This window comes from Hyperolius riggenbachi, chromosome 10, assembly GCF_040937935.1.
Source record: "Hyperolius riggenbachi isolate aHypRig1 chromosome 10, aHypRig1.pri, whole genome shotgun sequence".
In the NCBI taxonomy this organism is placed as follows: Eukaryota; Metazoa; Chordata; class Amphibia; order Anura; family Hyperoliidae; genus Hyperolius; species Hyperolius riggenbachi.
The window spans coordinates 236,643,294-236,667,742 of NC_090655.1; the positions used below are offsets into that span (position 1 = coordinate 236,643,294).

Genomic DNA, 24,449 nt, shown 5'->3' on the forward strand with positions numbered 1-24,449 from the left:
GACATGATGGAGACAATTAAAGAGGAAGAAAAAGCGACGTATGTGAGGAGTGATCAGCAGTCTATGGAGGAGAGTGACATGATGGGGACAATTAAAGAGGAAGAAGAAGAGAAGCATGTGAGGGATGATCAGCACTCTATGGAGGAGGGTGATGTGGTGAGGATAATTAAAGAGGAAGAAGAAGAGACGTATGTGAGGAGTGATCAGCAGACTATGAAAGAGGGTGACATCATGGTGACCATTAAAGAGGAAGAAGTGACGTGTGTGAGGAGTGAGCTGCGGTCTGTGGAGGAGGGTGACATTATGGTGACAGTTAAAGAGGAAGAAGATACGTATGTGAGGAGTGATCACCAGTCTATGAAGGAGGGTGATATCATGGTGACAGTTAAAAAGGAAGAAGAAGAGACATATATGAGGGTTGATCAGCAGTCTATGGAGGAGGTGATAGTGATGATTAAAGAGGAAGAAGAGCAAACGTATGTGAGGGGTAATCAACAGTCTGTGAACAAGGGTGACATCATGGTGACAATTAAAAAGGAAAAAGAAGAGATGTATTTGAAGAGTGAGCTGCAATCTACTGAGGCAGGTGACATCATGGTGACAATTGAAGTGGGAGAAGAAGAGACGTGTGTGAGGAGTTATCAACAGACAAATGACGGTAAGTCATCAGCTCAAGTCGCTAGCAGTATATTGGGTAAAGCTGGCGTTCTTGCTAGACAAATAGGGCACTCTGTGGCAGAAACCATGGGCGCCTTACAATGGGTACTCTTCTGGTTGCCCAGGTACCACATATAGGGTATAGGATAGTCAGATTGTAGGATGGAAATGTGTACAACACCATCTCTATCGCTAACGACAAAGTTATAAGGTGCTTAGAAATTATATGTGGAATTAAAGGACCACTATCGTGAAAAATGGCAAAATTGAAAATACATGTGTACGCAGACAAATAAGAAGTATGATTCTCCCACAGTAAAATGAGCCATAAATGACTTTTCACCTATGTTGCTGTCACATACAGTAAGTAGTAGAAATCTGACATTACCGACAGGTTTGGGGCTAGACCATCTCTCCATAGGGGATTCTCAGCATGACCTGATTCTTTATAAAAACATTCCCTAAAAATATTTCTACAAAGATGCTGGCCAGATTCCCTGCTCGCTGCACACTTTTTTTGGCAGTTGGGCAGAGCAACTGACAATCACTAAGTGCTTTAGCAAATAAATAAAACCCTGAGAATCCCCCATGAGGGGATAGGCTAGTCCAAATCCTTTCGGTTCTGTCAGATTTCTACTACCTACTGTAAGTGACAGCAACATAGGATAAAATTTATGGCTCATTTTACTCTGGAAGAAATGTACTTCTTATTTTTATATGTTCACGTGTATTTTACATTTTACAATTTTCACTATAGTGGTTCTTTAAGAGGCCAAATTAATAATAATAATCCTAACGTTTATGTAGCGCTTTTCTCCTGTTGGACTCAGCCACTAAGGGTGTGCTCTAGAGGCCAGGACTTCTCACTGAATAGGTACTAACCCTAAACCAGCACACTATCCAGCCACTTAAACTAAGGACACCTGAAGTGAGGGGCATATGGAGTCTGCATGGTTTATTCCCTTTTAAACAATACCAGTTGCCTGGCAGTTCCGCTGATCTTTTCAGTCAAAGCACCTGTACTGCATGCTTGTTCAGGGTCTATGGCTAAAAGTATTAGAGGCAGAGGATCAGCAGGACAGCCAGGCAACTGGTATTGTTTAAGGCTGCTTTCACATCAGGACGTTAAAGTCGCACATTACAGCAGCTCCTAACGCAGAACAACTCACAGTATTGAAAAAGCAATAGGCTGTTCACAGTGCCCACGGTGCGTTGCAGTATGACGCTGCACGTTAAATGAAAGTGCAGCATGCTGTGCGTTATACTCGTAATGTTTGCACATGCTCAGTAATGTTTTCCTTTTTTTTTTAAATGTGACGCATGCGTCGTTTTTGTTCTATCAGTATGCGTCAAAAAGTATGCATCAAAAGTACGCATCAAGAGACGCATAACGCAATTCAATATAACGTCCAACCAAAACTAACATGCGTTGCGTTAGGGGCACGTTATGCGACCTTAACGTTGCATCAAACGCAACGTCTTAGTGTGAAAGAGCACTTAAGGGGCACTACAGTGAAAAATTGTAAAATTTAAAATATGTGCAAACATAAAAAAATAAGAAGTATGTTTTTTCCAGAGTATAATGAGCCATGAATTACTTTTCTCCTATAATGCTGTCACTTACATTAGGCAGTAGAAATCTGACAGAAGTGACAGGTTTTGGACTAGTCCATCTCTTCATAGGGGATTCTCAGCAAGGCTTTTATTCTTTATAAAGATATTCCCTAAAAAGGATTTAAACATTGATGCTGGCCAGCTTCCCTGCTCGCTACACAGTTTTTTGGCAGTTGGACAGAGCAACTGCCATTCACTAAGTGCTTTTGAAAATAAATATATCCCTGATAATCCCCTATAAAGAGATGGACTAGTCCACAACCTGTCGCTTCTGTCAGATTTCTACTACCTACTGTAAGTGACAGCAACATAGGAGAAAATTAATTAATGGCTCATTTTACTCTGGAAAAATGTACTTCTTATTTGTATATATTTGCACATATTACAATTTTTCGCTGTAGTGCCCCTTTAAAAGGAAATAAATATGGCAGTCTCCATATCTCTCTCACTTTAGGTGTCTTTTTAAGAACCTTCAATGCAGTATTTTTTTCAGAAATAAAGGACAATTGAGAGGCTAGGAAATTCAGTAGTTGGCTGAGAAGTTTGTGTGGCAAAGGAAAGTTTTGAGTGAGAAGCTCAAGAATCTCTACAAAATCGCGACCACGAGATTTGGGTTGAGAATAATGAAAATAACGTAATAAAAAAAGGAAGTAGGCTAAAACTTTATAATAGCATTATCTAGCCTTTGCTGCCTGACTATTTGCCATGTGTTAATATATTAGGGCCAGATCAGGTAATTTGGGCATGGGGATCAATAGCTCTAATAGACGCCTGTGTTACCTATCAGTATTCGGGCGTCCAGGCGGGGAGTTGAGCCCCGATGCGATTTGCAGCCCTGGTGCCAGGTAGTGCATAGGAAAATAATGGTAAACTAAATGACATACATTTTTGTAGGTAGCAGCACCACCCGACACCCAACAATGCGCTGTAGTATGTATTCAATAGGGCTTTAGCTGAACTGCTTCCTGCTTTATCTGACCGCTCTCCAGCATCTGCATTGCTGCAGAGGTCAGGGTATCATATAAAAGATACAGTTGTAGAGTCCCATACCCAGATGTCAGATACTCTACAGGTCTCAGGGGACCTCCTTTTCGTAAAAGAGAACTGCACAAACAAGGTGCGTAGCCTAGATATTACACCTTATAGCGTGAGGGACCCCTCCCCCACGTGATCACAATGGACCATAGCTGCATGAGAATGGAATGAGTTTTGCTTCCCCTAGACCAAAAATCAGTGCTGTGAGAGGCAGAAGCTGATGGACTTGAGGCCATTTCTCTGCCTAATATGTAACCACAACAGATCTTGGCCAGAATTGGTAATAAAGGCTGCCTGAATGGCCACTTCACAACTAAAATAGGCAACCATCTATAATGGGGAGGATGCAGTAAAATATTTCAGTTATCTTGTGATTCACTAACCTCAGTGTTTATGAAGAAACTTTATGGTAAGTTTTATCTGGAGAGGTTTCTCATGTACCTAGTGTGAAGACTTGCCATACGTACTCAAATTTAAACTGATGACAGTAACTATGAACCGAGGTACTAATTTTCTCCTTGAGGCACAAAAAAATCAACTCGACTCAAGTATAAACCTAGGGTAGAAACTAAGGTCACTACTATTAACATGCCCATTGCCATATCACTTCTCTGGTGGACTAGTGGTCCTACCTCTCCCATACAGTGTTTCCTGGTGTCAAGTGGTCCCCCCTCTTTCCCCCAAACAGCGTTCCCTGATGTTTTGTGGTCTGCTTTTTCCATACAGCATTCCCTGGTGTCTAGTGGTCCCCTCTCCCATACAATATTCCCCAATATCTAGTGGTCCCCCTTTTGGGCACAGCATTCCCTGGTGTCTAGGGGTCCTCTCTCCCTCCCCATACAGCTTTCCCTGTTGTCTAGTAATCCTCTTTTCCTTACAGGTTCCCTGGTGTCTAGTAGCCCCTATCCCTCCTTATGTCCCCTAATAGCAGAGTAATGGCAGTGGAGATGGTTCGAAAACCATGTCACTAGATCCAGGGCCAGGTGAAACTGCATCGGGATTCTCCAAGTCTTCTGTTGGATTCGCCCTCCAGCATCTGCAGTTCGTTCTCTGCCAGTACCAGGAAGTAGAAAACTAACTTTGGACACTTGAGGGTGAATCAGACAGGACAAAGACTGAGATCCAAAAACCCCTTTCTCGCATTTAGAGATGCTCAGTAATAAAATAGGGGGTTAAATTCTGCCTGCCGCTCATATGATGGTGCAAGCAGGATGAATAAGGGGGTCTTTTTCAGATCCCTTACCAATTCATCAGTTGTGCTAGTGTTAAATAGTACAACTACACTGATTGTGTCGCAGTAGTGGGTCTTCCCTCTTCAAACTCCTGGTGCCAACTGTTTGAGATCCCAACCACTGTGTATAAACATGGTTTAGGTCCTTCACTGTATTAACCTCCTTAGCAGGAATCTCGAGTCAGGCTCGGGACAAAAATCCGCAGCTCAGAGTGAGTTATATGCAGGAGCTGCTGCAGATCTCTCTGTGGTATGTTTTTTTATTCCCTTGTGTTAAGGGTCTGAAAGCATGTAAAAAAATACACGGCTTTTAGTCCCTAAATCTGGAAATACTCATAATGCCAGGAGGCTTAATGACTAGTTATGGCAAGGCCTTGATTCCTTCCATCTCTGCCACTTCATGCCACATGGGCCGGAGTTATGGTCATGTCCATAGTTGGTTTGGTCAATGTACACACATTAGTTATAGAGAGGTACATTTGTTGACTGCTTGACATATGTTTCACTCCTGACTGCACAACAGGGAAATGTAAGCATTTTTAATACTCTTTCCCAACAGGTGGACACGGCGTCTGGATTACCTCGCAGGGACATTATTCAGCATCTTCTGATTTGAAAAAAAATGATTCTCCTCGCTTCCTGATTACTGTATACCCTGATACTCAAACCACAGGTCACAGCGAAAGCAATGCTGGAAGACCAACGGATCTCAGCGATGGTAAGGACTTTTCTGGGATACCACGTACCATGACTTCAGATACTGATGAGCGGTGCCACTGGATGGCTTCATCCGCAGAGCCTTCTAAACTGGAGGACTCTTCTCCTAAAACAGATTGTGCCACCTCCAGAAAAGGGGATAAAAGTGTTCCAAGTTATGAGTATCAGAGTTTACTATCTGAATCTGAACAGCAGAGGATGCCCACCCCCACCCGTCCATCTTCATGCCTGGTCTGTGGGAAGTATTTTTTACATAAATCAGACATTGTTAGACACCAGAGAGTTCACTCCGGTGCGAAGCCATTTTCTTGCTCTGAGTGTGGCAATGCATTCTCAATAATGTCAAATCTCTTAGCACACCAGAGGATCCACACTGGGCTGAGGAATCCGGATGAAGACCAGCCTTTAGTTGTTAGACACCACGTAAGTGACACTGGTGGCAAGCCTCTCTTGTGCCCCGAGTGTGGCCAAGTTTTTTCCAGTGAAGATGATCTCAGTGTTCATCTGAAGGTCCATATTGGCGAGAAGATGTTTTCCTGTCTGCATTGTGGGAAACAGGTCCTACGGAAGAAAGAGCTTATTATCCACCAGAGAGTCCACAATGGTGAGCAACCGTACTCCTGTTCAGAGTGTGGGAAAATCTTTGTTCAGAAATGGGGTCTCCTTATACACCAGAGGACTCACACAGGGCAGCACCCTTTCTCCTGTACAGAGTGTGGGAAAAGTTTCATTCATAAAAAAACTTTAATTGTTCATCAGCAAATCCACATAGGCGATCGTCCTTGTTCAGAGTGTGGGAAAGATTTTATTCAGAAAAAGGATCTTCTCAAGCATCAAAAAACCCATTCCAGCAAGCTTTCTCACCCATGTGCAAAATGTGGGAAATCATTTGCCACAAAGCACAGGTTAAATGAGCACCAGAGAGTTCACGACGGCAAGAAAAATTTCTTGTGCTCCGAATGTGGAAGAAGTTATTACCATAAAAAAAGCCTTGATGCCCACATGAAGGTCCACAGTAGCGAGAAGCTTCTGAGAGATCTTCCACACCAGAAAACACACACAGACAAGGGCCTCTTATCATGTTCAGTGTGTGGGAAAAGTTATCGTAGTAAAGGAAACCTTATTATACACCAGCAAACTCACAGTGGAGATCGTCATTTTAAATGTTCTGAGTGTGGGAAAGGTTTCTTCCTGAAAAGTTATCTTCTTATACACCAGCGAACCCACACTGGTGAGCGTCCCTTTTCATGTTCTGAGTGCGGTAAAAAATTCTATTCTAAATGGTACCTTCGGAATCACCAGAGGATCCACACGGGGGAACGCCCCTTTGTGTGTTTAGAGTGTGGGAAATGCTTTACTGAGAAAGGAACCCTTCTGGCACACTACAGAACCCACACTGGTATACGTCCTTTTTCCTGTTCAGAATGTGGGAAAGGCTTTATTCAGAAACAAGGCCTCATTAGACATCAGAGGACCCACACTAATGAGCGCCCCTTTTCATGTTCTGACTGTGGGAAATGCTTTATTGAGAAAGGATCCCTTCCGGCACATTACAGAACCCACACTGGCGTACGTCCTTTTTCCTGTTCTGAGTGTGGGAAAGCCTTCACTCAGAAACAAGGCTTGCGTAGACACCAGAGGACCCACACTAATGAGCGCCCTTTTTCATGTTCTGACTGTGGGAAATCATTCCGAGCAAAAGGAAATCTAATTGTGCATCAAAAAAGACATTTTCACTGATGACACATATTGGGAAATAATTGTAATAATTTGAATTATACATGATTAACCTGAAGCAAATTTAAATGGTCATTCTATTCAAAACTGATATTTCGGTTATAGGCGGAGTCTTTTGGTGGGCAGAGTCATCTCTTGGCTTTTTACGTCACTTGATAAGTCCACCAATGATCCAGGTGCTCTTCCTGCCTGCCTTGAGGTTATTTTCTAATGAGAGCTCCACCCCTTAACTCTGACATTTTAGCTGTACCGTTCATTCGTCCTTCAGCTACAGCCCGTGGGGAAAACAAAATGGCAGCACCTACCTTGACCCTTAAATAATATTTCTGGGCATACTTTCATTTCAGCAGCCAGCCAATTGCAATTGCCGTTAGTACAGGAGACGGGGCTTGTTGCATAATAGTTATATTTATTTATGGGGAAGAAGCTGCTAAAATATCTCTCCATGAGTTCCCATCATGCAGCATGATCCCGCCATTCTGAGTCAATAGTCATAGTCAGCTTACAGTCTCCTCTCTGGAATTATTATGTCATCTCCTGTCTGGTTGCCAGAAAAAAATAAAAGTATATATAAAGTAGAATCTGATTATGGTAAACTTTGATATAGTAAACCTCCCACTATAGTAAAATCAGTCCTCCGTTCCCAACCCTGCACCTGTTTGAATATATAATGCATGACCACTTCTGATATAGTAAACTACTTGACCAGGTCCTTTGAAGGTTACTATAAAGGAATGCTACTGTGCATATACAGTTAGACCCCCAGTATCCAGCACAGGTGGGGATTGTCTGATACCGGATACAAGTGCTTGCTGGTTGCTGGAACCAGTGCTAGAATAATACTAACCTCCCCCGGAAGCAGCAGAAAGAACTTACCGGTCATCCGAACGCCGTCTGGTACACATCCAGCAGCTCCCAGCGGCTTTCAGGTGTCCTCCGTGTACGGCTCCCGGTGTGTCACCTGACCCACATTGGGTCACATGACATGCTGGGAGCTGTGCATGGAAGCCTGAAAGCCGCTGAGAGCTACAGGATGTGTAGAGGATGGCACTCGGACAACCGGTAAGTTGTTTCTGCACTGAAAACCCCTAAAGTTCCTCCCCTGTTATGCCCTTACGGCATGCGGTTAGTTGAGAATTCCAGATGCCTGAGTTCTGGATACCAGGGGTTTTACTGTATGTATACATATACAAAGGGCTGAAGAGAAACGGGCTCTTGGTAACGCTTTACATTATTTGTAAATGCGCTCAAGCCCACCGACTACGCCAAAGTGTCCCCAATACGGGGAGTCCTGCTCTACAGAAAACGCTAGTACTCTCTACATCTTTCTTATGGGGTCAATGCCAGAAGCCCAAAGAGTCCAGTAAACTAATTGGAAAAACCCCTCAGCTTCCAACTAGCTACTAAGCTCTTTGGATGTGTACAATCTGCTCAATTATACGCTATGACTGTGCTACAGGTGGGTGTGGTTATGCTCACAAGGGATTATAATGAATAATGCAAGGGGGTGAGCAGCACAATCCAAAAAGAAACAGCAGTGGAGTTCATATATATTATTATTTTACTAATGTATACATTTATTAGATAACCCATTTGATGGAAAACATAAGGTATTGTAATTGAACAAAATAAAATGATACAGTAATTGAAAAAAGTAAACATGGTTGTTTTAATATATAAATGGTTGTGGGTTATGTATGCTCATAGTTGATTCATAATTGATGCAAATTTTATGACAGTTTAGGCGGCATGATAATGGTCCAGCTCAGCTGCTGATCCACTGCCGCTAATACTTTTAGCCCTAGCCCCTGAACAAGCATGCTCTAGAACAGATGTTTCTGACATTATTGTCAGATCTGACAAGATTAGCTGCATGCTTGTTTCTGGTGTTATTCAGACACTACTACAGCCAAATAGACCAGCAGGTCAGCCAGGCAGCTGGTATTGTTAAAAGGAAATAATTATGGCAGCCTCGATATTCTTAGCACTTCATTTATCCTTTAAGTAATTTTTTTAAAGCATACATTGACCCAACAATAGTACTAATAAAATATCTCAGCAGGAACACAAATAAATGAGAAACTATAGATTTCGCCAATTTAGATGTGATTAGGTAGAAATAGGCTGGCGCAGAAATAATGGTACAGTAATAAATTTGTAGAAAAACACTCCCAACATTCAGGGCTAGGATACCAGGATTGATTTTTTTTAGCCAGGACACGATCTACATGAAGTTTGTGTGCTGTCCCTGTTTTTGCATGAGTTTCATCAAAGTTAGTGAATTGTTATTGAATCACTTCTTTGTGCCTGGATCTGCTGTACAGGGAAATGCATGCTACACTTAGGCCTGGTACACACCATGCAGTTTTTGTTTCACATCCAAATTTCAATTGTGATCTGAGTGAAACAAAAAAAGAAATACAGTATACTGATTGCCAGCGATAGATCCCAAACTTAAAATCTCTTTCTCGATCAGAAGTAGATTGGACATAATGGAAAATATTGATGTAAATACTGGCTATTGTTTTGTATGTCCTTTTGATTCATTTTGGATCCATATCTGATTGGAGAAATTATCAGTAAGCTGATTTGAATAAGTAAAAAAAAAAATCACATACATGTGTGCACCAGCTTTCTTATCGATGTCAGATCTGAATATCGATCTGATCACTCGCTCGATTAGGAAGTGCAATGGATGGATCTGGAGGATGAACGTCAGTAGGTGAACCCCACGAACCAGAAAGGAAAAAGACAGACAGAGGACACCAGGAGCACCAATACAGTGTAGGATTTCAATCAATGGCATAACAGATAAAATAATTACTACTTACAAAACTGTGGCTAGAAGGCAACCGCAGTCCTGAGCCCATGAAGAATTCCATCTTCATGCAGATGAGGCCAGTCTTCTTTATGATGTTGATGGTCGCACTCCAGGTAAAGAACTAAAACCACTGGGTATAAAAATCACAGGAGGAACCTCTGACTAGGGAAACAAACTGACCCCAGATGGGGAAACAGCACCCCAGGAATATAAAAAGTTTAAAATAAACAATCTTACCTCAGATGAAGAATAGGATTCTTGAATAAGTGTGTTTTTAAGGGGCGCTAGCAGTTTGAGAGGTTTGGGGAGAGACTTATGTATTTTGGAAATTAATTTTAGACGAGGGGAGAGGCTTGTGAGAAGTCCTGTATGGGTGAGTAGGAGGAGGTGAATTTAGAGGAGGATAGCAGAGGGTCATGCACAGTGCGGAGGTTGCGGTTAGGATGGTGCTAGGAGACTCATAGCAAGGAAATGAACAGCGCTACTTAAAAACAGATGAGTGCCTACCTGCAAAAGAGTGCAAGCCCCACTTATAGGATAAAATACACACTGAGCATACACATGACCTGTCTACCACTGGAGGATGTTGGTTTCCTGTAACAGCTTGCATGAAACTTGTTAAGTACTCGTCCCTCCCACTGCGAAGAAGTCAATCCTCCATGGGAGGGGACCTAACACTAACTAAATCCTACCTATGCATATGCATAGCCTGGGCGCGCTACCAAGTAAAATTGAAAATTGCGCAAAAAGTGGGATCAGCGCATCACCAGGCCGCCTCCGAATGGCCTCCGATCAGAGATGCGCTGAGCCCCCCCCCCCCAGAGACTGCAAACGCACCTTGAACCCAAACGGAAGCTCTGCATATACACCAAAAGCAAAGCTGTTAAGTGGGAGCGGCTGACCAACATTGAATTAAATTAGTACATAGCAAGGAAATGAACAGCGCTACTTAAAAACAGATGAGTGCCTACCTGCTCATGAGGAGATGTTGGGGGGAGGAGAGCTTTGTAGGTTGGAATTAAAGGGAATCTGAAGTGAAAATAAACTTATGAAATAATGAATTGTATGTGTAGTACAGCTAAGAAATGGAACATTGGTAGCACAGATATGAGTCTCCAGTACAGGAAGAGTTAAGAAACTTCACTTGTTATCTATGCAAATAGCTTCCCTGAGCTCTTCGACCTAACTTGGGTTGGCTACAGTGCTGTTTTCTGAAGCACTTATACGTCAAAGAAACAGTTAGAGGCAGCTTCAGATAAGGTTTTACTGCATGGAAGTTCAAAGGGTCATTGGCTCTGCTCTGTTACATAGTTTAAAATACAGAGTGTAGTTTGTAATTGCACATATGAGAGAATGATGGAATGTTATAAAAAAGCTATATAACTGAAAAATATTACTATAAAAATGATGCTCTTTTCTTTGCTACTAATGTTCTATGAATTAATCTGTACTACACATACAATTTCATTATATCAGTTTATCATTATAAAAGTTTTTTTTTTCTTCTATTTTTATTAGTTAAACTTAAATTAGTTGGATTAACTTACTTCTAGAACAAATGTAATTACAGCTAAAATGAAAAAAAAAAAATCTGAAACTGAGAAAGGTTTAGTGAATTAGTACTTTAATGACATCCAGGTTATCAACAGTTAATTGAATCTGCAGTTCCTGCGTTCTCCAGCGGGTGGCAATTTTGCTTGTACTGAGTGGAACGCACAATTAAGCTGTCATGAGGCGCATGAAGAAGATGTGATGTCAGCCAGAGACAGGAAGTTCTGGGTAAGAGGTGAAGTGGGCAGAAGTGGTGAGGAGACATTGCAGAGACTGGCAGCAGAGGAGGTAATAAAAGATCATTTTATACAGTATTTACCCATGGAAACCCCCTCTGTCTACTATTACCAGGAACTTCTGCTGCACACACAGTTACATCACACTTATTATTACCTGCTTACATTCAGTAATCATTTTATTAGATCTTTAGGGGATAGTTCATCATTTTTTTTTTTTTTTACTGAATAGTATTGACTAAGAACAGTTTCAGTGCTGTGGACATCTTCCCTATGGGAACCAGGAAACAGTGGATCATCATTGAAGGTCTGTCCATTGTGGTTCAGTAGATTTCTCTTTCCAAGTCCATGCTTAGGTCCTGGATTTATGGGTGTAGTTCTCCTTCTATACAGGGTGTCAGCGCCAAGACAGCTCATGTTGGCACTGTGCCGATGATTTAGGTGCTGCCATAGGCCATGATGCGAAATACGGCTATATCATCGCTCAGTGACTAATTTGCAAAACTAATTTGCAAACAAACTAGCTGGAGCCTGAGTTACATGCCCCCCCCCCCCCCCCCGAGTTGCTGGGAATAGTATTTAGTATGGGTAGGAGTTTTTCTAGAGCAGGGTGAGTCATCTATCGGCTTCACCCTGCCCCCAAATCTGCCCGCACCATTATTGAATGTACGCTGCAGCATTGCCTTGTCTGAACACAGTACAGTTTGTAGAAAACATTGCCCTGCCCCAGCAGGTTTCAGACATTGGCAAATAAGATAGAAAGCTTACACATGCCCCCCCCCCCTTTTTTTAGTTAATTTGGTAATGTTATACTGGTCTTACAGCACACCAGACCTGGAGGCTGACATGTTTATCTCCTTTTAAATTATACGCATTGCCTGGCTGTTCTGTTGATCCTCCCTCTCTAATACTTTTAGTCATAGCCCCCGAACAAGCATACAGATCAGGGGGTCTGACTGGATTAGCTGCATGTTTGTTTCAGGTGTGTGATTCAGCCACTACTGCAGCCAAAGAGATCAGCAGGACTGCCAGGCAACTGATATTGCTTAAAAGGAAATGCATACAGCAGCCTCCATATCCCTCTCAGTCCAGGTGTCCTTTACATTTGATTCCATGTTTATTCCTTTCCTGTATTGTATTTTATGTTGCTAAATTCCCTGCTTGCAGAAGGAGGGGGAGTGTCTGGAAGGACAGAAGGATCAGGAGGAGATTGTTGTAATGGAAGATCAGAAGATCCCACCCAATCATCAGGTGGGAGATTAATGGCTAATTACTTATATTTATGTTATGATTTACATATTAGCTGCCTTCTTTTTATTATTATTTTTAATTGTACTTTAAGGGTGAAAGTTCAGTGGATTTTAATATTGTTGTTAAAGAAGAGATGATGAATGAAGATGAAGCAGATGTGACGGAGGAGGGTCAGTACTTAGGAGGACACAATGACCTCTACAAGGAGATGCTGGAAAATAAGCCACCCCTCATACCATCAGGTATCCCTCATGTCCCCCTCCCTCCCTCCACCCCTTGTTCTGATAAAGACACAGACATAATGTATTCAGCCGGTGTGTGTTTTTCCTGCAGATGGATGCAGCAATAGAAACCCAACAGAGAGATGTGCAAGTCCTTGTCCACAGGAAGATTACACCATCTCCCATTATCAGGTAGGCAGGGCCGGCGCTACCATAGGGGCAACCTGGGCAATTGTCCTAGGGCCTCAAGCTGGCTGCTGGGCATCCCCGGGTCTCCTCTCAACATTACTGTGGTCCCCGTGGCCCCTGCAAAGGTGTCAGCAGTGCAGCAACTAGCTTGTCCAGGGCAGGCGCGCTCCTCCATGGGTCTATGGCTCCGTGCAGTCCCACCTTCATCCTCACAGGGGCGCCCCTCTCCTCTGTGACTCCATGGCATATTACGTAATAACCTGTTGGGTCACGGAGGAGAGAGTGTGCATGACCATGCGAGGATAAAGACAGGAAAGCGCAGAGCCATGGATGAATGGAGAAGCGCGCTGGAGGGTATTTGGCAGCAACAAAAAAGGCCCTTATGGCGTTTTTGAGGGAGAAGTCAGGTCTGTCGGGGGAAGGGGTGTCTGTCAGGGGTTAATTTAGCCTGGGGGCTCAATGATAACTAAACCCAAACTGCAAAAGACTGCATTGTTGTCTGTGTTGAGATTTTGTTGGTGGTCAAAAATGTTACTCTCACTAACCTGTTGTGGTTTTAGGGTGAAGAAATGCCTTGTGTGAAGGTTGAGATTAAACAGGAAGAAGAAGGGACATACAAAACATATGATGAGCAGTTTACTGAGGAGGGGGGAATGATGAAGTCAGTTAAAGGAGAAGAAGAGAAAAATGTGAGGGGTGATCAACGGTCCACACAGATTAATGATATGATGAGGACAATCAAGGAGGAAGAAGACCCATACATGCAGGATGATCAACAGTCTACTGCAGCAGGTGAAATGAAGAGGACAATTAAACAGGAAGCAGCTTCACTAAGTGTTAATACAGGTAAGTAATACACACTGCATGCAAAAACTTCACATTTCCATTGTAGCTCTAGCTAGACGTTTAATGAACAGAGAAAGATGGAAAACGATGGGAGAGTGAATTGTCAATCAGCATAGAAAGGTATCTCATTCATTTGATAAGGTAACTGTGGAAAACTATTGTTGGCCCAATTCACTTTTTCTCCAAGTTTTCTCCTAGGTGATATTTTTACACCTTATTAATAGGGATGATCAATAAGATGCAAATATTTCTGAGTTCATGTAGAGTAAACCAACAAACATTGATTCTGGTCTGGTGATACCTTTAATGTACATGGTTTATTGCAAGTTTTCGAAATATTACGTTTCTTCTTCAGGCATTATACAGAACTGGATCTGAACTGTACAATAAGAAGTTTGGAATCGCATACAGACTTACGGTATATATGATTCATACATATCATAGAATCATATATAAGTCTGTATGTGATTCAGAGCTTCTTATAGTATGGTTCTGATACAGTTCTGTATAATGCCCTTAAAAGAAACATAATGTCTTGAAAGCTTGCAATAAACCATGTACGGTTAGTCATTAAAGGTATCACCTGAAGCAACGTTAGTTGGTTTGCATTTCTGCTCCTCGACTAACACCGGACCATCCGTCACTGGTCAATTTTTATGCAAATTTATGCAGCTTGAAAATGGAGCAGTCAAGTCCCACCCAGGTTTAAATTGATTGGTCAATTTTCAAGCTGCATATATTTGCATAAAAAAATCACATAATTCTGCATGAACTCAGAAATATTTGCATCTCATTGATTTTCCTTACTTATTTACCCTTTAACAGCACCATTTGGAAAAACATATGTGCGCTGCAGGGCCCCCTTTCATATCTACTTGTTCCGGACACTGGATTGGTTCTCCTATTCCTCCATTGGCTCTCCTCTTCCTCCACCGAGTGGCACTACATTGCAGACATACCCGTAAGACTTTTCCACCACCGAGTGGTGCTGTATCGCTGACATCATCCTCTGGGTCCCGATCAAATGTCATATCAAGAAGAGAATTTTGTGGTTGCAGCATCGCAGGTGGAGGAAGAGGAGAGCTGATCCAGCATCTGGAACAGGTAAATATGAAACTGCATTAGGCAGCCCAAGATCAACCAGCTGAGAATATCCTGCCCTGAGTTATCTCATATGAAACAACATGGGCAGGGCTGCTAAAAGGTTCATTAAATGCTTTTTACGGCACCAGCAAGCAAGCAAGCAAATACTCTGAATACTGTTGACAGTACTTTTTCAATTGCAGAGCTATTTTAAAAAGAATATGAAAAATTATCTCCTAGGAGAAACTTGGTAGGAAAAAATGGATTTGGGCCCTGAATATTCTACCTTAGTGTGATGGGTACAGATAGATCCTCCATTCCTCAGTACATAGGGTCCTCCTAGATTCTCCTATCCTCAGTATGGGGGGTCCATTAATATGCTCCTATCCTCAGTATGGCAGGTCTACCTAGTCCTAGATCCTCACATACTCAATATGGAAGGTCCACCTAGACCCCACCACCCCCATGTAGGGTGGGGGTGGTAGGGTCTAGGTGGGCCTTCCATACTGAGAGATGGTGAGCATCTCTTAAACACTAAGAAACAATGTATTTAGTTTGTGTTTCTTACAGATGGACCCAGTAACAGAAATCCACCTAAGAGATGTACAGGTCCTCTTTATGACGGACACCGTAAACGGGAAGATAAGAATTATGGACAATGTTCTCAGGTAAATGGAACTGAGGGTCTTTAGAGCTCAAAATGACTCCAGACAGTATAACATTATGATATCTGATATAGTGACGGCTTATTAATTCTCATAACTATGTATTCATTGTATATGTCCTAAAAGACCTCAACGTTTTTTTTTTCAATACACTGATTAGCCAAAGGAGCCCCACAGCTAATTTCATTTCTAATATACCTTTAATGCTTACTTAACAATGAAATTGAAGGTACAATGACTAGTACAAAAAACCTATGTAAAGAAAACATTTATAGCAAAACAAAATTGCTGCTCTACCAATAACTAAAAATATAATATTTTATCTAGGGGTAGTGTCTGCAGGGATTTTAGGGGTCGGTTTATTCCCTATTAATTTGAAAGTGACCAGGCACAATGCAAGCAAAGCAGGGGGAGCAGCAGCTGCGATCGCAGGGAGCCCAGAGCTGTGGGGGGTCCTCACTGCTAACCTTCCCATCTTCCGATACAGGGGACTATACTTCAGATCAGGTGTTTTGTGGCCACTCTTGTTACGGGTGTGAAGATCACGATGGCCACACTAGTGTTATGACCCTTGTGAGATGAACCCCAAGGCTGTGAAGGGCACCAAGGGGAGGCAATTGGGGGGGGGGGGGCATCAACGTTTTGCTGAGGGTCCCCATGAATTGTTGTTAGGCCACTGAACCAAAGGATTCAATGTATAGGTTTGCTCAAATTAATGAGTGGGCCAACACTTCTGTGAACCAGGACACAGCATGCAAGATCTCAAAGTACTTATTCTTAAGGGTAACTTCAAAAATGAACACGCAAGAAAGATTTCTGAGTACAAATTTATGAAAATGTTCAAGACATTAACAGAAGGTTTATATTGTGGAACAAGATTCATGAGTCCTTATGTAACATGATTGACTTTGCTTCATGATCTTAAGAAAGCTGCTAGATTTCATGTTTGCTTGCACTAACTCTCTGGCTCCAGCCTGCTGATCACCTGACATCTAACTGCTAAACAGTAACCAGCACAACTGCCATCTACGTGTTTACTATTTACCTGCATCAGTGTTTTACTTCAGCTAACATCTGGAAATATGCCTGAAGAAGGGGACTAGATCCCAGAAAGCTTGCATTATTTAACTCTATCAGTTAGCCAATAAAAGGTATTACTTTTACAAGACTTTGTTTTTTTTCTGCCTACATAGGTTTGCTCAATAAACTGATCAATTATATGAAAAATTCAAACACCTTTCTATTCATTGATGGTTCTCAACTGATTGTGTAGAGATATTTGATCAACAGTCATGGTAGAATATTGTAACCCATTAAAACTTATTCAGGATTGGTTGTACTACAAAATCAATCATGTTAAAAAAAATTGAGGTGAAATAATGAAAACAATTTATAGCCACCTCAACACTAAAATGTTTTCAGACATGTTTGGTGTCTTTGTAATCAGGACAAACAGCAAAATAATTTAGCATGAAGCCATTCTATCTCTCCTTTTTGAATGTATTTTTTTTTTTTTTGGGGGGGGGGGGGGGGGCAATGAATACATTTCAAAGAACTGTAGTTACATATACCTGTAGTAGAATGAAGTAACTTACTCAGGATATTTACTTTTACAGTAGTTATCCTGGTTGCAGCATCAAAAGCACTTCCTATATCTATATATTGCCAGGTGTTATTTCTACTGGCTTTGGAACACACAGTAAACAAGCATTCTACAGTTATGCACCTGCCAGTAGTAAAGATGCTACCACCTGTGATAAATGTCAGAATGTAAATACAATGACTAGTACAAAAAATCTATGTAAAGAAAACATTTATAGCAAAACAAAATCGCTGCTCTACCAATAACTAAAAATATAATATTTTATCTAGGGGTAGTGTCTGCAGGGATTTTAGGGGTCGGTTTATTCCCTATTAATTTGAAAGTGACCAGGCACAATACAAGCAAAGCAGGGGGAGCAGCAGCTGCGATCGCAGGGAGCAGGGGGGGGGGGGCAATGAATACATTTCAAAGAACTGTAGTTACATATACCTGTAGTAGAATGAAGTAACTTACTCAGGATATTTACTTTTACAGTAGTTATCCTGGTTGCAGCATCAAAAGCACTTCCTATATCTATATATTGCCAGGTGTTATTTCTACTGGCTTTGGAACACACAGTAAACAAGCATTCTACAGTTATGCACCTGCCAGTAGTAAAGATGCTACCACCTGTGATAAATGTCAGAATGTAAATCCGGGTGAGGAAAGATTTTACAATGAGCAAACACTGGTTAAATCATTTATAGATGAATGATGTAAAACAATGAGCAAGTTTATTCAATATGTTATATTCAGTAAAGATCCTTTTTAATATATCTGTACAGATTCAAATTTATTCAGCTCATTGTATAAATATATATGTAAAGAGGAAAATAGGGTAGTTTCAACAGAGTACACTTCTGCTCTAGAATACATTTTATTACACTTTGCTTTTCTACAAAAGTGATAAAACGTCTACAAGACAAACGCTTGTTCAGGTAGAGCTACCTTATTATTTTTCTGCAGATCCTCATACACACCATGTTTAACAGACATTCATCTGCAGATCAGATCCACCAGGATGGATTTTCAGATCTGCAGATGACTGTCAGATATGCAGATGAATGTCAGTTAAACAAGGTGTGTATGAGAATCTGCAGATATCATAGACTATGAATGCAATTTGCAGGAACTGATCTTTTGCAGGAACAGATCTTTTGCAGATACTGATCTGTTGAATGTGTACAGTCTTTGTGTGCAGCATCTTGCAAAGATTTTTATCTGATAGGGAGTTCAGCTCCATAGAATAGACTGTGTAGTGTATGGCACTCATACTACATGGAAGGTGATAAAATTGGTCTAAGATCTTTAATTAATCTTTCAAGTGTGTACACACCATTAGACTTGTCAAAAAGGCAATTTATTTGACTTATTTCCATGAAGACATTGGTCCTCTCTAATAATCGGTTATCAATTAGAAAATACTGAATTCTAGCAGAAAATGTGTTTGATTTTGTACCATGGCCACTTTACTTTGCATTTCAGTACAGACAGCCCAGGTATTTTGTCTTCTTGCTTGAGTAATACGCTACACAAAGCAGGACTTGTTAGTAACCTACACTAATTGAGTCACTGACAGCAACATGGACCTTCCCAATTCCCCACCCTCTGTTAGGATCATGGAGAAGAGGCTCAGCGATTGTGTGCTCAGAACCAAGGCAAGCAGTTCAAAATAATGTGTGGCACTAATCTTGACAATTTGTGGGGAAGATCTGAAACGATTGTTTATTTTACAACAAAGTTAAAATTTAATTTTAACAATGTTGTGTATGTTCTTTCTTTGTGAGTAATTGTAAGTATGTAATTTTTGTGAGTTTAGAGGGAAGACCTCACCACCATAAAAGTTGAGGTGAAAGAAGATGAAGATCCATATGGGAAGATGTGGCATCCTATGGAGGAGGGAGAAATGGCGAAGACAGTTAAAGAGTTGGGCTCAAATCATGCTAAGAGCAGTAAGTAATACAAAAGGAGGGTTTTACTTATTAATTATTTTGTTATTTTTGTGGAGCGTGGTTATTTTACAATATGCACTTTTTTTCCATCTCACTTCAGAGGAACTATACTTAAAATATCACTGGGAGGGAGAAGGCACCCCAAAAAATAACCATGGATGTAATAAATATAAAATAGCTTACCTCTAAGAAAAAGGTGCATTGTCAATATAAGAAGGACATTTTAATAATCAGACATAAAAATTATAACGCGTTTCGCGGAGCACAGTCTGCTTCCTCAGATCAAATAAAGCAGTGTCTGGGTAGCCAAGGTGCAGAGCTTGGAGCACCTAAAAGAAATTTAAAAAAAAAAAAAAAAACTCTCCTCTACCTGATTCACATTCTGAAATGTATCACTGGTGGGAACATCGGTAGTGCTGATAGGTGCATCACTGCAGAATTTAGTCTGTGCTCCAAAGCCAGTAGAAATAATACCTGGGCTCCCAGAATGCTCTGGCAGGAGAATTCTGCATAGCTAAATAGCCTAGGCTGTGACATTACTGCGAGGGTGGGGCTACACACCAATATACAGCAATATATAGATATAGGAAGGGTTTCTGATGCTGAAACCAGGATAATTAACATAAAAGTGGGTATCTTGAATAATTTACTACATTCTACTGTATGTCACTACAGGGGCAGCACAACCATTTTTTAAAAACAACATTTTTTTATATCATGTAGCGAGACAAGGTCTCGCTACATGATAGCCGATGCTCAGCGGCATCCCCCCAGCCCCTCCGATTGCCGGAGATCAGGAGATCCCATTCAACGAACGGGATCTCCTGGAGGGCTTCCCCCGTCGCCATGGCGACGAGCGGGATGGCGTCACCGACGTCGTGACGTCAAAGGGGACTCCGATCCACCCCTCAGCACTGCCTGGCACTGATTGGCCAGGCAGCGCACGGGGTCTGGGGTGCGACGGATAGCGGCGGATCGGTGGGGAGCGGCAGCAATCGGATTGCACACGCAGCTAGCACAGTGCTAGCTGCGTATAGCAAAAAAAAAATTATGCAAATCGGCCCAGCGGGGCCTGAGCGGTGCCTTCCGGCGGCATACGCCAGGAAGGTTAAACACTTCTGGTGTTTTAGATTTTTTTTTTCTTTCATATTTAACTTTACACAAATATAGCTAAATTATTCTCTTGCAAGTAACATAACACTCTTGATTTTAAAAACTTTATTTTTCCTTACAGGCCATTTTGAAGTGCAGAATACCTCAGAGGGACATCTCACATTATTGCCTGGTCTAAGGACAAAATACTCACCGAGCTCACTCACCACTTCATGCCCCAGGACTCATAAATTGGATCACAGAGTTATCAATGCAGACAGTTCAATGGAATCCCCTGATTCTAGTATGTCAGACATTATTACATCAGGTACTGATCTGCAATGCCATGACTCAAATAGATCTCCAGAGCCTTCTAACTTGGATGAAAATATGTCAATTCAAGCCAATACTAAAAACTTTGCAGTTTTAGATGCTGAACATGATCCTCCTGTGTCAGCTCTTGCTGCAGATCAGAGGGCCCAAACCAATGAGCAGCCATGTTTATGTTCAGAGTGTGGGAAATCATTTACATCTAATGCTGATCTTGTTCAACACCAGAAAGTTCACACTGATGAGAAGCTTTTCTCTTGTTCTGAGTGTGGGGAATCATTCACAACAGCGGTAGCCCTTGCTGGCCACTGGAGAAGGCACACTGGCGAAAAAACCTTCACATGTCCCGAGTGTGGGAAATATTTTGTGAATAAAGATAATCTCAATACTCATACGAAGATCCACACCGGCGAGAAGCCATTTTCATGTCAACAATGCGGGAAGCGTTTCCTGAGAAAAGGAGGTCTTCTTATACACCAGCGAATTCACACTGGCGAGAGGCCTTTTTCCTGTTCGGTTTGTGGGAAATGCTTCATTCAGCGATCAGACCTCCTCAAGCACCGAAGAATCCACACTGGTGAGCGTCCTTTTTCCTGCTCACAGTGTGGTAAAGGTTTCTTTCAGAAAAAGGATCTTCTCGTACATCAGAGAAACCACACTGGGGAGAGGCCCTTTTTGTGTTCAGAGTGTGGGAAATGCTTTATCCGTAAAGGATCGTTTCTCACCCATCTGCGTACCCATGCTGGAGATTGCCCCTTTTCATGTTCAGAATGTGGGAAATTGTTCACAGCAAAGTCATTACTTTTTAAACACCAGAGAGTCCACAGTGGCGAGCAACCCTTTTTGTGTTCCGAATGCGGAAGGAGCTTCTCATATAAAGAAAGCTTTAACGCGCACCTGAAAGTGCACACTGGCGAGAACATGTTTTCCTGCACACACTGCGGCAGATTTTTTATTCATAAAAAGAGTCTTATGTCACACCAGAGAATTCACACCGGTGAGGGTCTTTTTTCATGTTCAGAGTGCAGGAAACATTTCATCAAAAAGGGAGACCTTCTTCTGCACCAGCAAACCCACAGAAACGAGCGTCCTTTTTCATGCTCAGAGTGTGGGAAAGGCTTTTTCCAGAAAGTCAATCTTCTCACGCATCAGAGAATCCATACTGGTGAACGTCCTTTTCTGTGCTCTGAGTGTGGGAAAGGTTTTATTTGCAAAGGAGCCCTCCTTACACATCAGAGAACTCACACCGGTGAGCGTCCCTTTGCCTGTTCAGAGTGTGGGAAACGGTTCATTGAGAAAGGACACCTCATGACGCACCAGAGGACACACACTGGTGAGCGTCAATTTACATGTTCAGAGTGTGGGAAAGGCTTCATTTGTAAAGGATCCCTTCTTACACACCAGAGAATTCACACTGGGGAGCATCCCTTCACTTGCGCAGTTTGTGGGAAATGTTTGAAAACTAAAGCAGGTCTATTCCTGCATGAGAAGCGCCATGCCTGCTGAGGCCGGTGACCAACATGAGGTTACGTAGATAAGCTGATCCATCCTTAGAACAATTGCATGGCAAGAATAAGCTAAGTTCCCATATCACAGAACTACAAGGACTCTGTATGCAGTGGGCTTGTAGGAATACAAATTTTGAATCTTTTTGTTTTTCTGAACTGGGACCATGTGTGGTGATCATATTGTTTCACTACATCTGAAATACTTGCCCTGTCATCACTTTCCAGTGTCCTAAGGGCAACACCTGTAGTAAAACTGTGGAAGTTACTCTTTTCCTTATCGCTACTCCCTAGCCTCCCCAAATACAGAATCATACAAGTCCTTACTTTGCACTTATGATGGACAATCACCTTTAGGCTCCCTGCACACTGCAAATCCGTTTTGCGATTCCGTTTCCGATTTGCAATTCTGATTTTCGCTGAATACATTCAACAGAAAAAGGAGTCAAAAACGCAGCATCCAGTAACAGTTAAAAATCGGAATCGGATGTAAAAAACGATTAAAAATCGGAATCGGATGTAAAAAACGATTACAAATCAGAATCGGTATTGCATACAGTGTGCAGGGAGCCTTAAAGAGGAGCTGAAGTTCATTTTAAAACAAACAGTTTCACTTACCTGGGGCTTCCCCAAGCCCCCAGCAGCTGTCCTGTCCAGTGCCGGTCCTCCACGATTCTCCGTTCTCCCGCCGCCAGCTACTTTCGGTTGCGCCGCCGGGCCACTGTGCGTATCTTTCGCGTTCCAGTCCGCAATAGTGCTATTGCAGATGGGAACGCATAGAAAGGATACATTTGGTAGGGCTGCACAGGCCTTGACTTACATGTCGAGGAACAAAACAAAGCGGTGGCGGGAGAACGGAGGATCGTAGAGGACCGGTGTGGGACAGGACAGCTGCTGGGGGCTTGCAGAAGCCCCAGGTAAGTGAAACTGTTTGTTTTAAAATGAACTTCAGTTCTACTTTACAGTGAATCTGAAGTGGAATTTAAAACAAAAAAACAGATACTTACCTAAGGAAAGGGAAGGTTCTGTGTCCTATAAAGCCTTCCCGGTCTCCTCCCAATCTCCTTTTTCTCCCGTAGGCTTTGTATGACCGAACGGTTGTAGACTCCTTACTGGGGAGCCTGCAGGGGAACGCAGGGACTGGAAAGAGAATGGGAAGGCTCTATAGCACAGTTCCCCAACCCTGTCCTCAAGGCCCTCCAACAGTACATGTTTTTCAGGAAACCACAAACATTCACAGGTGAGGTAATTAGTGTCTCAGCAGAGCTGATTAACTACCTCTGTGGATTGCCACAAAACATGCACTGTTGGTGGGCCCTGAGGACAGGGTTGGGGAACACTGCTCAATAGGACCCAGAACCTTCCCTTTACTTGGGTAAGTATCTGTTTTTTTATTTAATTTTCCCTTTAGACTTTCTTTAAGCAGATATGTGGTAGGGAGCACCGATGTGGAAAGAGGTGACGTACCAAAACCCTGTCCCAGTGTCCCTTGGGGTACAAAAGTCCAAAAAGTCAAATGGGTCGGGACCATCAAAAAGTTGGTTTTAAAGCTCTTTATTCATAAAATACAGTTAGACAGCAGTGACAGACTGTTGTTTCATGCAATCCCAGCCCTTTATCAAACTGCTTTAGCCACTTGGGATTGTATGAAACAGCAGTCTGTCACTGCTGCCTAACTATTTTATGAATAAAGAGCTATGAAAACTACTTTTTGGTGTGCAGACCCATTTGACTTTTTACAGTGCAGTATCTGGTCATGGATAGGCACACCTTGCCGTGGGTGTTGGCGGGTGCTCAGCCTTGATGCAGAAGCAACATCAGTCCAATATCAGCAATTCAAGTTCGGCTGGCACACCAATATCAATAATCAAGCAGTTTATTGTATGCACAACATGACAATTGTTTCGGGGCCACGGAGGGTCCCCTTCATCAGATAAAGTGCAGACATACATCTGATGAAGGGGACCCTCCGTGGCCCCGAAACAATTGTCATGTTGTGCATACAATAAACTGCTTGATTATTGATATTGGTGTGCCAGCCGAACTTGAATTGCTGCCATTTGACTTTTTTGTATGTTAGGTTCATGATTCTGTATCTTTATTGCAAACCTGTAACATAAAACAAAAAAGTTAG

General features: G+C 42.1%; 1 protein-coding gene across 2 annotated transcripts; it reads left to right on the plus strand.

The window, feature by feature from the left end:
• The first annotated feature begins 68 nt into the window (after window positions 1-68).
• On the plus strand, window positions 69-22,854 carry LOC137534931 (oocyte zinc finger protein XlCOF6-like). 2 transcript variants are annotated; one of them, XM_068256652.1, is made up of 8 exons: window positions 620-658; window positions 12,767-12,850; window positions 12,942-13,092; window positions 13,184-13,263; window positions 13,821-14,106; window positions 15,760-15,857; window positions 19,256-19,388; window positions 20,623-22,854. In XM_068256652.1, the coding sequence occupies exons 1-8, from the start codon at window positions 653-655 to the stop codon at window positions 22,314-22,316; spliced, it is 2,532 nt and encodes an 843-aa protein (XP_068112753.1). In that variant the 5' UTR covers window positions 620-652; the 3' UTR covers window positions 22,317-22,854. The 2 variants fall into 2 exon arrangements, with proteins under 2 accessions (XP_068112754.1, XP_068112753.1); XM_068256653.1 differs by lacking the exons at window positions 12,767-12,850; window positions 12,942-13,092; window positions 13,184-13,263; ... (2 more) ...; window positions 19,256-19,388; window positions 20,623-22,854 and adding an exon at window positions 5,097-7,864 and having other exon boundaries at window positions 69-658.
• The last annotated feature ends 1,595 nt before the right edge of the window (window positions 22,855-24,449 follow it).

Bases quoted from the DNA above. Each gene is read 5' to 3' on its own strand.
- LOC137534931 (XM_068256652.1), top strand. The intron at 13,264-13,820 runs GTAGGCAGGGCC...TTGTGGTTTTAG, and splicing joins ACACCATCTCCCATTATCAG to GGTGAAGAAATGCCTTGTGT. The intron at 14,107-15,759 runs GTAAGTAATACA...TGTTTCTTACAG, and splicing joins TTCACTAAGTGTTAATACAG to ATGGACCCAGTAACAGAAAT.